Raw genomic sequence first — 13355 nt, forward strand, 5'->3', positions numbered from 1 at the left:
GTTGCAAATCGATGCATACCAATGTATAATATACGTACACAGCTGCAGGGGGCCGTATCGGTCTAGCAAGTTTTTCGGAAGGAACTGAAAAGAGCCATCTCATAGTGAATTACTCAGTCATGCCACAATCTGTAGCTATGAAATGAAGGCAGAGAATCGAGGAATGGAAGGGAAGGAGCAGCTTCCGGGAACCGGAGGAATTCTCAAAGGTGAAATAGCACCGGCGTGGGCTGGCTTTGAGTCAGAGAATCATGAGAGATAGAAGAGACCTTTGGAGATAATCTAGCACAGTTCAGCCCTTTAGTTTTTAACTACACACACACACACACACACACACACACACAGAGGCTACAGATGCGTTTTAAATAGATGAACCAAGAGGGCAGGATTCAGCCTGGCTTGCAAGAGAAAGCAGAACTAATCTCTGTTGAATGATCCTCAGCGTGTATACTCTTTGCTCAAGAAGCAAAAGTCAATGGCTTGCTGGAACCGGCCGAGACCTAACCAGTTCGCTGTTCTTTGCCAGGATCCCAGTAACCTGTAGATATTAGGCATGTGATCCAGTAGAGGCCACCAGCCAGTGGTCCATTGATGAACTGCGGTTGACCTTTTTGCCCCCTGTACTGAGGCCAGATCCATTGCCACCTGAAACAGACACTTATCTAGGCACAGGGGGGGCTTCTGAGCAAACCTGCAAAGAACCGAGCTACTAAACTAATAGTAATAAGAAGAGCAATTATTATTTTTATTTGTAGGATTTATTGAATGCCCTTCACCATCATGTCCCAGGGTGCGTTCTGATAATATCATCATGCAGTTATAAAAACAAGTAAACAGTGCTAAGGGCAGTGTTACATACATGGAAAACACCCCCCCCCCAAAAAAATCTTGGGAACTGTAGTTTACGCATAAGAGGTACAATTACCAGCACCCTTGCTCCTAGGCTTCTTGGGTGGGAGGGAATTTGCTTTCAATGGATGTTGCAAACATAGCCAAAATGAGCTAATCCAATCCAAGCAAAACGGGACAGTATGGATTCAACGAAAGAAGTGTTTCCCACAAAACAAAATACCTTACCTGTCAAATGCAAGGGTAAAGGTGATGATAAAGACCTCTAGGCAACTGCTTTAAGAGGGCGTGGTGCTCTAAATTTACAAACAGGTGCATATTTTGGAGGGCGCTCCAAACAGTGCAGAGTTCAATATTCTGAAACAGGGAAGATCTGGAGTAAGGCAGGAAGAGTGCAGGACAATAAGGGGGAAAGTAGAAAAAGGAAAAGGAAAAAGCAGCCTTGGTTTTCACATAGCCATGCTCCTCTGGCCTGAGAGATCATTTACGTTGGTGATATATGCTCTGCACTAAAATAATTGGGGGACTGAAACAGCCTTTTAAAACACTCACTGTTTTTAACCGTCTAAAGTTTACACCATGTTAAACATTGCAGCCCTATAGACATTTATCTTTGAGTAAGTCCCAGCAAGCTGAATGAGTAGGCGTGTATAAGATTGCACTGTAAATCCTTTATAGTCTCTGCACTGCTTTAAAAACAAAACAAAACCAGGGTTTTTTTGTTTTGTTCCAAGTTCCTTTGCGATGTCTGTGATCGTGACCTCTGTGTTTCTAGATCTGCTTTGAAACTTTCCCAAAGCCCGTGTGCTTGTGTGTGTGTGTTTTGCGCACACAAGATCGCAAAAGTGACAGTGCTAAATAGACACACTTATTAGGGAGTAAGCCCCATAGAACATAGTGTACATAATAATATGTACACAGGATTGTGCTGTTAGTCTCTGTTCAACATCCTGAATGTTCACCTCTCTGAACTCACTTGAACCACTTTTACAGATTTGGAGAATGACCAAAAAAAGTGTTTAAAGGGCAAAGATTCTGATTGTACCGGCTGGCACCAACCCCCCACCCCCCATTAGAACTGTAATAATAATAATAATAATAATAATAATAATAATAATAATAATAATAATAATAATTTATTTGTACCCCACCCCTCTGACTGGGTTGCACCTCACTTCTGAGGAATGAACACTGAGTACAGTGGGACTTCCATTTGCTAAAACATGCATAAGATTGTGCTAAATGTGAGGGTTTTCTTTTAAAAAATCATTTGTATTGAGTTTCAGAACAAACTCAGTAATATACTGAATAAAACCATACTGTATTTGGGAGGGGGGAATCAGTCCTCCTCATAAAGGAGAGGTTTGTTAAAAAACACACACCCTGTTTTTATAAGCATCACTTGAAAGTAATTTGATTTTTCATTATTATACTGAATGCATTTTAAGTCTGCAAATACATTCATGCATTTATTAATGGTGTTGAAGAGGCAACAAACACATCTACGTTAAATGATTATGGGTTTTATTCAATGCTATCCCTACCCGGAGGAGCCCTATTGAAATTAATGGGCGTGGCTCCTTCAGGTCCCAGTGAGAACATGTTAGAATTCAGCTAGGGTTTTTTTGGGGGGGCAGTACTCTTTGAAAAGAGAAGGAGGCTATCAGGCTAGATTTCCTCTCACCAAATTACCTGTTTTAAGACTCCATTTCTAGAGATGTTTCTCCCTCCCTACCCCGTTTCTTCTGAAGTAATGAGTTGCCTTGTCTTATGTCTTTAAAAGCAAGGAAAGAGTCTTAGAAATGTAGAGTTGAAAGGGACCACAAGGGTCATCTAGTCCAACCCACCAACGTATGACTCGAACCCACGACCCTGAGATTAAATGTCTTGTGGTCTACCAACTGGGCCAGATTTAATTCAGCAGCCACCAGTGGCTGACCCCGCTGAATGTGAAATGGATTGTGATAATTAGGGATATACAGTAGTTGGATAAAGCATAAGATGCAGAAAACTTAAACTTTAAATATAAGAACCTATGAGAGGGAGGGAGTCTGAAGGTTCAGAGAACCTTGTAATTTAATGTTTGAATTGGTTAGAGTTAAAGTGTATAAAAATGTGAAAAGCTAATAAGAAATTTATTTTTAAAAAATCCCTATAACTCAAAAAAGAAAAAAAGAAAGTGTTGCTAATTCCAATGACACAACTAGGAAGTTTCCTACATAATATACATGAATCATTCATCCAGAATAAGAGAAATAACTTTTGCAACTGGTACTCTAAACCCAGATAGATAGATGATAGATAGAGGATAGATAGATAGATGATAGATGATAGATAGATAGATAGATAGATAGATGATAGATAGATAGATTGATAGATGATAGATAGATAGATGATAGATAGATGATAGATGATAGATAGATAGATAGATAGATAGATAGATAGATAGATAGATGATAGATAGATAGATAGACTGGTTCTATACAGAGCAGATCCTAAGTTAGCTATGCCTATGAATTTCAGTGGATAGGACTAGCACGCAATACAACCCAAAACCTTCCTCTGTGTGTCTTGCAACCCACACTCCATCGGTTGCCTCCTTGCTTATCCACCTTCCTGTCAATCTCAGACAGCAATGAGCTGACAATGTATTCCTGTCCCCACTGGGCAAGCTGAAAACTATAGTGCTAATCAGGAAAAGCAAAATCACACATCTAAAAAGACATTGTGCTACAGGAATAGCAACATCTCTCTACAAGAGCTGGCAATGATAATTTCCCCTCCGAGTATTATATTTGGAAAGTGCCTTCAATTACCACCTTAATGTCTCGCTGGCTGGCTTGGTGTGGCGGACTAGAATAGCAGGCATCTTTGAGGAGCAAGAATCCTAGAGGGAAATGTACTGTCAGAGTAGCACCTAAGCGTGTCGATTTCAGACCTGTTAAAGCAGCAGGAGTGTGATCACAGCAAAGCTGCGAGGCTGCGTGTGTTTTAGAAACCTTTGTTCCGATGGCAGCCGCCTGCTTTGTAAGAACAGCGCAAGCAAAGAATCTATTTTTGCCGCCTGTTCTTAGAAAGATCTGTGGTGGCTTATTTACCAGCACATATTGAGACCTGGCAATTTTTAGGGAAATGGTCCATACTGAGAGGTTGGAGTTCTCACAACCAAAGTCTGAGTGCACAGGGGGTTGGGAAGCTAATGGCCTCCTCAGACCATAGCTGTCAACTTACAGATTTGAAAATAAGGGACCAGCAGCCTTGAAAATAAGGGATCAGCAGCCAAAATAAGGGATCAACAATTACTTCGATAAAATAAATATTTTGTTGTGTGCAAATGGCTTTAGATACCTATTAGGTCCATAAATTACCATATAGCACATATTCAACACAAAAAAACAGCAACAATTTGTTATTGACAAAGGACAGCTGGACATAGAAAGGGCTCCATTACCTTCAGTAGCTTATTTAAGGGACATCATCAATAAGGGACAGCAGCAGGACATGGCGCTGGGATAAGGGACTGTCCCGCCAAATAAGGGACACTTGACAGCTATGCCTCAGACTGGAAATCTGGGCACAGAAACATCACTCATACCTTCACAGATCCAAAGCCCACAGATTTGAATTGTCCATGGAAAACGGTATTGTCAAATCCTATAAAAATAGCTCCCCCAACCCCACTTGTACTTCAGCAAATCTGTAGCCTGGATGCTGAACTAATATTTGCCTCTCCCAAGAAGTTGGAACCCCTCTATCTAATTATTAATAATTGTGCTCGCATGTCTTGCCCATCCACTGAGAAACTCAGGGCATTGCTACAGGTAAAGTTATCCTCACGTTCACCCTGTGAAGTGGGCTAGACTGAGAGACCATTGCTGGCCCCAAGTTGCCTAGCAAGAGCTTCAGGGCCAAGTGGGCATTTGTATCCTGGGCTCCCAGGTGCCAGCCTGAACTGTTACTATACCACAGCTGAGCGATGGAGGGAAGAGGCTGCCCAAGGGATTGGTCCAAGATCACCCAGTCTTCTTCAGAGCTGCGTGGGGATTTGAACCCAAGGCTCACCAATCCAGCTGCAAAACAAGCCACGCTACCTTTCTAAGCCCATGGCCACTTTACCGTGAACTCTCAAAGATGTTCTCCCTTATACAAGGCACTGTATAGAGAGCCAGTGTGGTGTAGTGGTTCGGAGCGGTGGACTTGTAATCTGGTGAACCGGGTTCACTTCCCTGCTCCTCCACCTGCAGCTGCTGGGTGACCTTGGGCCAGTCACACTTCTCTGAAGTCTCTCAGCCTCACTCACCTCACAGAGTGTTTGTTGTGGGGGAGGAAGGGAAAGGAGATTGTTAGCCGCTTTGAGACGCCTTCGGGTAGTGATAAAGCGGGATATCAAATCCAAACTCTTCTTCTTTTTCTGCTGTCCTCTGGAGGAGCAAGCAGAAGAAGTTAGCACATCAAACCATTGGTCTTTCCAGCTCAGTATTGTCTACACCAGGGATGGGGAAGCTGTAACCCTCCAGATGCTATTGGACTACAGCTCCCATCATCCTTGACCACTGGCCATGCTGACTGTGGCTGGCTGGTGGGAGTCCACAATATATGGAAGCTACTGTGTTGTCTATTCTTGGTGTAGACCAGTGCTCTTCAGCCTTGGGTCTTCATGTGTTCTTGGACTACAACTCCCATCACCCCCGGTCATCTTAGCCAGTGGTGATGGATGCTGGGAGTTGTAGTCCAACAGCATCTCAGGACCCTAGATCAAAGAACACTGCTGTAGATAACTCTGAGACAGATGGACAGCTTCTTCTAACAGGAAAGATGCCAGCAAAATGCCTTAGACCAGTCCTAAAGCCCATTGCCTTTTAAAACTGAACGTTTGCTTTTCTAGCAACGTTATTAAGATGCAGGGGTTAAAATATCATTCCAAGGATGTTTCTATATGGCCAGTTCGCTCAGTATTCATTCTGATTTGTTTGCAGGGAGATTAAATGGCACTGGTTAATTTATTGAACCTTCATTATGATTTGTTTGTGGGAACAGTATGCAATGTTGAACCAGTAAAGGTAAAGGGTAAAGGGACCCCTGACCATTAGGTCCAGTCGTGACCAACTCTGGGGTTGCGGCGCTCATCTCGCTTTATTGGCCGAGGGAGCCGGCGTACAGCTTCCAGGTCATGTGGCCAGCATGACTAAGCCGCTTCTGGCAAACCAGAGCAGCACACGGAAACGCCGTTTACCTTCCTGCCAGAGTGGTACCTATTTATCTACTTGCACTTTGACGTGCTTTTGAACTGCTAGGTTGGCAGGAGCAGGGACCGAGCAACGGGAGCTCACCCCATTGCAGGGATTCGAACCACCGACCTTCTGATCAGCAAGTCCTAGGCTCTGTGGTTTAACCCACAGCGCCACCCGTGTCCCAATGTTGAACCAAGTAGGTGTTAAATTACTCCACCCCAAAGGAGGGATGGCTTTTGAAAGCTATGGACTATGCAGAAATGGCAAAGCTGACGGCAATATTAAGAGATCAAAACGATGAACTTTTTATAGAACAATGGAGGTCTTTTTTGGACTATTTGGAAAAGCATGAAACAAACAAAATCGTGGGCAGGATTTGAGATAGGAGCAGCGAAACAAAAATGATAAAGTGTTAGAGGGATTTTGGTAACACACGAGTATTTGATCTATAACGCAGGAGAAAAGAGTTTGAATGAAAAGACTGCGGAAGTGTGGGTGGAAAGTCAAGACATGAAACAATGTAACTATTTAATCTGAGGTTAATTAGTAAAAAAAATGGAAATTCAATAAAGAATTATATTGGGGAGGGGGGAAATTAAATTACTCCACCCCACACGTTCCGCTGCCTTTTCTCATCACTCGTCTTACTGCAAAAGGTCTGAACTTTTGGGGAAGGAGGCTGGTCACACAAGACTAGAATTGTGCAGTGTAAATAAGCTGGTATGTGATTGGATCTCACCTGAAAATAACTGTCTTGCAAAGGCCCTGGAACTTTAATTTTGCAGTACCCTTGTCAGGCAGGTTAAGCTCAGGCAGCCTGAATTCACCCATCACGTGTCGGGACTGGCAGAGATTTAAACTTGAGATTCCCTAAAATGAAATCCAGTAGGATAGCAGCTGCTCGGTTTGGGAGACAGTTGCGATTACTCAGCGGCAAATCGTTGCTGCGCTTTTAGCAGCCTCTCCTTCTCCAGAAACCAGCAGGCAAAGCTGTTCACAGCACAGAGGCAAATATCAATCAACTGGCAATGTTTGCAGATCAAGCTGCACAAGCACAGTGGTTGGTTAAAAAAAAAAGTTGGCAAGTCTGTCAACAAGGGAAAGGTGGGATCCTGCACATTCTTATATATATATATATATATATATATATATATATATATATATATATATATATTGTTGCCTGTGTTTGATAGCTGAGTTTTGTGAGCCCCCGGCTTGCAAACTAAATTAGGACTTGAGTTCGAATCTCACCTCTGCCCAGAGCTTCACTCTACAGCTTTAGGAAGACACCAGCTCAACCTCAGGTCTGCTGCACCATCTACTTAAAAGACTCTGTGGTAAAAGAAATGAAATAAAGCAGATTTGGGGATCTGAAACCTTGCTCTGCACAACACCTTTGCCCTACATTTCCATGTATCTCCCTATATACATAAAAACGTAATACTGTCATCACACAGCCCCCATGGGGTGATTTCTAATCATCTATATACAGGCAATGGACTTATTCTCAGGAGTATGGATCCTTTTTTAAATGTTGAAACAGCACCACCCACTCAGAATTAGGGCAGCAGGCTCAGGTTTTGCGGAATTACTGTACAAAAATCTTGTTTTATAAGGGGGAAGAAGTCCTAATTGGGGAGGGGGCACTGAACAGCCCAGTGGAGACTGAGCATGCTCAGTAGGCATGGACTGTTGGAGAGAAACCCAGAGGGAGGAGGAGGAATGGAGTAACCTGCAAAATGGCATGGCTGGCTGGAAACCTGTGCAGGGCATCCTATACTACAACATTTTGTTGCAGCTCTCATTTGTTTACCTCTCTTTCCAGCTTTTGCAGGGAGTTCAGGGTTGCCAACTTCTCCCCCCCCCTCCCCAACTTGGGCTATGAATGGTTGCATAACAACAAGCAGGGAGATCCTGCAGAGGGGTTGCTTTTTTCACTCAGAAGATGTCATGCTTGGAGAAGGTTCCTCTGCTGTTTTGCTTTTTGTTTTTGTTTTAAATAGTGCCCCCGCAGCTGTTGGAGGCACAGGAAGCTCGCCCGACAAACAGGGGTGGGAACTTGAATGAGTTATTCTTGTTTGGCTGGCAGGTGGGCTGTGCTGGATGTGATGAGGGCGCTTCTCTAACTTTGGAAGGAAGGCCAGTGGCTAGGAAATGGGCTTCTCTTAAACTTGGTCTGGTGGTTGGTGACCGTTCTCTGCTTCTCTCTGGGGCACGAGGCTTCAAGATGTGGTGAGAAAACCAGTCCTGTTGCATTGGGGAGCCTCCTGTTCATTTAGCCAAGCTGGACTCTGGTTGTGTGCCCCAAGTCCTGCCATGACAGCACCCCAGTCTAGGAGGCTCAAATGATCACCATGTTTCTTTGAACATTCGGGGCACAAGGACCCAGGGCAATTGGGAAGGGGCCCAAATTTGGCTTCCCTTGGAATGACCTCCTGGCTAAGCCTGGGTTTATCACCCTGTTCAAGAGTTTTGCGCCTGTAGCCACAGATTCTAATCTCAGCTAAAGCAAGCCACTGCCTCTTGATGTAAATTCTGCTTGTAGTCTGGAATATGTGGGCTAATAGGGCCAGTCTACCTTACAGGGTTGTTGTTAAGGCTGCCAAAATAGTGAATTGGAGAACACTTAGGAAAAGCATGCTCATCTGGAGAGAGAGACAGGGAGGAAAGTTGAAAGGACTTTGGGGAGAATGGAAGTTGCTTTGCAGTGCCTTCCCATCCATGTCTGCTCAGAAGTAGGGATGCATTGTGTTTGAAAATCTCGATGCTGAGCTTCACTGCACAGATTTTCTCAAAATTCTCATTTCGCTCCTTGATCTCGCTGACAAGCAAGTTATTCCCCCAACCCCCGGTTCTGCTAAAAAATATGAACTATTCTTGCATATGATACGCATTATTATCTGTGATATTATACACATATGAATATAGATTCCAGGTTTCCTAAAGTAACCAGGAGATGAACAGGTGCTTACAACAATGCACATAACTGTATAAAAATACAGTTTGGTATTTTATTGCTTATAAAATCATGATGTAGAAATACAGGGCAGAATGGGTGTGACTCTTCCGTGTGTATTATGTGCGTCCTATTCATGAGCTGCTTGGATATAAGCAGCCAGATGATGCAAAAGATGGTTTGATGTGGGCAAGGCTTGGCTGAGATGGAATATGTGTATAAATCCATTTACAATTGATTCCTCTTCCATCTCTACTCAATAGTAGACCCTACTGAGGTCAATGCAGTTTATTCCTGGGTAAGCGGTTTGCAGGCTGGCAGACATCTGTTTATGTATATGTCTGCTTTGCATGGTTCTGGAATCACTGTATGTGAATAAGGATATAATAAAGTTTAATTTTGCTAGCAGTTTGGAGCTGATGCAGTCTGAAGTGAATTGCGGCCTGAGCTTTTTTACTGAGGTCTTTTTATTATTATCCTCATTCGTTCTGGTGTTCTATTTCTATTACTGAAGCTCAGGTGTGAGCCTCATTGCTTATCTCTCTATTCTATATTTGCACCAGTCAGTCATCATCACGCTGTCTTCATTGCCTACTTCCCAAAGTCTAAACCAGGGGTCAGCAAACTTTTTCAGCAGGGGGCCGGTCCACTGTCCCTCAGACCATGTGGGGGGCCGGACTATATTTTGAAAAAAATAATGAACAAATTCCTATGCCACACAAATAACCCAGAGATGCATTTTAAATAAAAGGACACATTCTACTCATGTAAAAACACGCTGATTCCCGGACCGTCCATGGGCCAGATTTAGAAGACGATTGGGCCGGATCTGGCCCCCAGGCCTTAGTTTGCCTACCCATGGTCTAAAGGTAGGGGTGAGGGAGGGAACAGGAAGGTAAAGGAGGGAACATGTCTATAGTAAATAACTTGGAGGCAGGAGGGTTAAGGGAAAGCCTGGCAGGGGAAAGGAGGGTCTCTCTGTGTGTCAGTTTCCCCACAGTTCTCTTCAGCCACCATTTATGGACTCACAGCTGCCCCTCTGCCTCCACACTTACTTATTTACTTCATGAAATTTAATGCCACTGACTGGTTGGTTGCAGAAGAACAGTGGGATGAAGAAGGCCCAGAGCCCGGGGGGTTGTGGTGGGATGACCATGAATGGTCAGAGGGAGAAGAGGGAACAGACTGGGACAAGGAGGTGTTGGAAGCTGAAGAGATAACAAGGCTTAGGACTCAGCTATACAGCTGAAAATAAAATGTTTTAAGTGCAATATACAAACATGACACAAGATGGCGACAGTGAGTTATGGCGAATTCAATGTCTTTTTCAAAACGTTTTCTAAAAAAAGAATTTTCACAGCATTTAAAAAAATATGTGTGTAGATTCCACCTCAGTGAGCTGGGAGAGTCTGTGGCAGAGAGAAGTCCAGACTCAGAGGCAGAAGCTGAAGCAGGAGAGGAGGGAGGCCAGGAGGCAGAGATGGGTTAGGCTTGTGAAGAGTCGCAGGTGTCTCCCCCTCCTGCTGTGACAAGCTCCCTTCTTCCAGGTCTGCCAAAAACAGAAGAGGCATGAAAGAGGCAGAAAATAAGTTAGATCCATGCAGGCGCAGTCTTGGGAAAAACCCTGGAGAGGAAGGCACTTAGGCAGCTGTGGGAAAGTGGAGACTTTCTGTTTCTGCAACCATTTCATGAGGGCCAGACCTGCCGGAGATGAGTTGCTGTGCTCATTAGGCCTGACACTCCTGTTTTTGCTAATAAAGAGTTAACACAAACTTGCACAGTGCGATTTACTTCTGGCTCGCTCCTCTCATTGATATGGGGGGGGGGGAGTTGTTTGCAAAAAAAGACAAAATGGTAATATAATCACTAAAAAAATCTGCAGTCAAAATCCAAGACATACAAAAAGTAAAAACTGCAATAGGAGAGACTAAAACAAATTAAAACTCATGCAAACTGTTATAAGAAAAAACTACTCATTTCCTCTTATCCAAGAGCCTGTATAGAGTCCTTAAGTGGATTCCCTATCAGTGGGAGAAAAAACAGAGGCTAACCAGAGTATATTGAGAAGCAAAGTGGCTAGTAAGCCTGTTCTTTATTAAACTGTTGCAACAGGGTCCTCACTCACCACATGCAGGAGGGAGGAGGAACCCAGAACAATGGTGCGCAAGCCCTTATATAGACTTTTGAAACTGCCCACCCTGTAGCCCAAGACCACCCCCCAAAAACATCATACATACATCACAGAAGGTGGCGCTCTCCAGCAGAAATCCTGATTGCTAGAATATCTGTTAATGGTCACTGACTGCATTACCTGGGCAGCCTGGCCATTCTTTTGTGATGGTTAATACTTTAGTTCCTGAATCCAGGTCACAGGCTCACCCCATTCATACACAAAAATGCCCTTAAGACAGGATTTGTAAGCAAAAGACAATGGGGAGGCTTTCCTGTTTCCTCCCTCCTTGCAGAGAAATATTTGAGGTCAATTTGGGAGAGTCAAAATGGCTTCAGGATTGCTCTCCCGTACTATTTCAGACACGTGGTTTATATACTTATATATGCGTTTGCTTTGTACATTTACGGACGTTTCCTCTATATTTGGGACCTTAGAATTCTGATAACAAAGCTTTCTAAGCAACTGGGCAGGCTGGCTGAAATAAGAAGGTCTCCAGCAGCTTCACAAAATGACAAGGCAGAAAATTGTGTAGCCGTTGCCTGAATGTGGTTTGAGGGTGGGCTGGGAGCCAGCTAGCTGGCTCTGAGTTCTCCTAGCTAGAGCCTGTCCTGTCAGGTGGCACCCGCCTTGAGAAACTGGAGTAACTCAATATCTCCGTGTGGTACACTGTAACCTTTGAAAGTCTGCCACGGCGAGACTGGGAGATCCTCAAAGGCTGCTAAATGCAGCCTTCCTGAGGGGAAGTTTTGTGTTTTCTTCCCTGACCTCCCCGAAGTCTTTATCATATTCCCCCCTTCCTTCCTTGGGATGGGAGGTGGGGAAGAGAGGTCAAATTCAGCCACGGCATTCACTGCGTAGTGGCACAGAGTTCACGGGTCACCCTGTGACTGCCCCCCTCTGCTATCTGATCCTACCCCAACAGTTGGCATAAGTGAAGAGCATATGTGTGAATTTAAGGAGGGAGACAAGGACATGGAAGTGTGTATTTCAAGTCCAGCTGTTTGGAAATATATACGCCTCTGTGTCCGTGAGAGAGGCCTTGGTTGGTTGGGTTTTGGTGGGCAACTGCAGGTGGAATTCAGGTGATGCTGTGTTTGTGTATGTCTGCCAACCAGGCTATTATTATCTCAGGGTCTCAGTACCTAACCTTTAGCCCAGGGGGTCAGCAAACTTTTTCAGCAAGGGACCGGTCCGCTGTCCCTCAGACTTTGTGGGGGGCTGGACTATATTTTGAAGGAAAAAAATGAACGAATTCTTATGCCCCACAAATAACCTCGAGATGCATTTTAAATGAAAGGACACATTCTACTCATGTAAAAACACCAGGCAGGCCCCACAAATAACCCAGAGATGCATTTTAAATAAAAGGACACATTCTATTCATGTAAAAACACGCTGATTCCTGGACTGTCCGTGGGCTGGATTTAGAAGGCTATGGGGCTGGATCCGGCCCCTGGGCCTTAGTTTGTCTACCCATGCTTCAACCTGTTATGTTCCTATTTTTTAAATGCTCACCCACGCTAGGTTCACAGAAAGCAATAGAGATATTTAGGAAATCGGGGGGTTTTAAAAAAATATTTCGATCCATAATCTTTATCATAGAAATAATCTATTGATTAAAATATAAATTGTACCTATTTCTATCTATCCTATATGACCATAGACACACCTTTTCCCCTTCCATTAAATAGACTATCGCAGAGCACCTCAGATATTGTTTGGTCATATATTTTGTGATTTACCTCTTGGCTTGGTTGCTCGACACTGAATGATGACCCTCAAGGAACCACAATTTGAGGCAATATGTTGGTTGCCTCCTATGTGGGGTCCTTATTCAATTAGAACCCCACTCCTGCAAGTCTTTTAAGTGAGCAAAGGGGAACGCCGACCTTGCTGCACACAAAAACAAAAGTTGTATGTGCACATGTCTTTGATGTTTCTTTATAATATCTCTTCAGTCATTTTTATTTCAATTTGCTTCTTATTAACATCCTTAGATTTATAGAATTGTAGAGTTGGAAGGGACCACAAGGGTCATCTAAGTCCAACGCAGGAATATTTTGCCCAACGTGGAACTTGAACTCGCAGCCCTGAGCTTAAGAGTCTTGAGGTAATTTAGAAATATTTTCATAACGGAATACAGGTG

The 13355-nt window shown here is 43.8% G+C and overlaps 1 protein-coding gene across 4 annotated transcripts in view; it reads left to right on the plus strand.

Annotated features, from left to right (window-relative positions):
- The window catches only part of LOC310749197 (ATP-sensitive inward rectifier potassium channel 12), a 47381-nt gene that overhangs the window by 726 nt on the left and 33300 nt on the right, over positions 1 to 13355 (plus strand). For 2 of the 4 annotated variants that reach the window (XM_083585790.1, XM_083585789.1), the window contains exon 1: positions 8072 to 8312. The exons of the other annotated variants lie outside the window; for them this stretch is intronic. Coding sequence is in view for 1 of the 2 variants with exons in the window: in XM_083585789.1 (XP_083441915.1) it covers positions 8308 to 8312 (5 nt within the window). In the remaining variant the exon portion in view is untranslated. Of the gene's footprint in view, positions 1 to 8071; positions 8313 to 13355 lie in introns of those variants that run through there. 4 annotated transcript variants of the gene reach the window in all.

Source organism: Podarcis filfolensis, assembly GCF_964270895.1.
Source record: "Podarcis filfolensis genome assembly, chromosome: 14".
NCBI lineage: Eukaryota > Metazoa > Chordata > Lepidosauria > Squamata > Lacertidae > Podarcis > Podarcis filfolensis.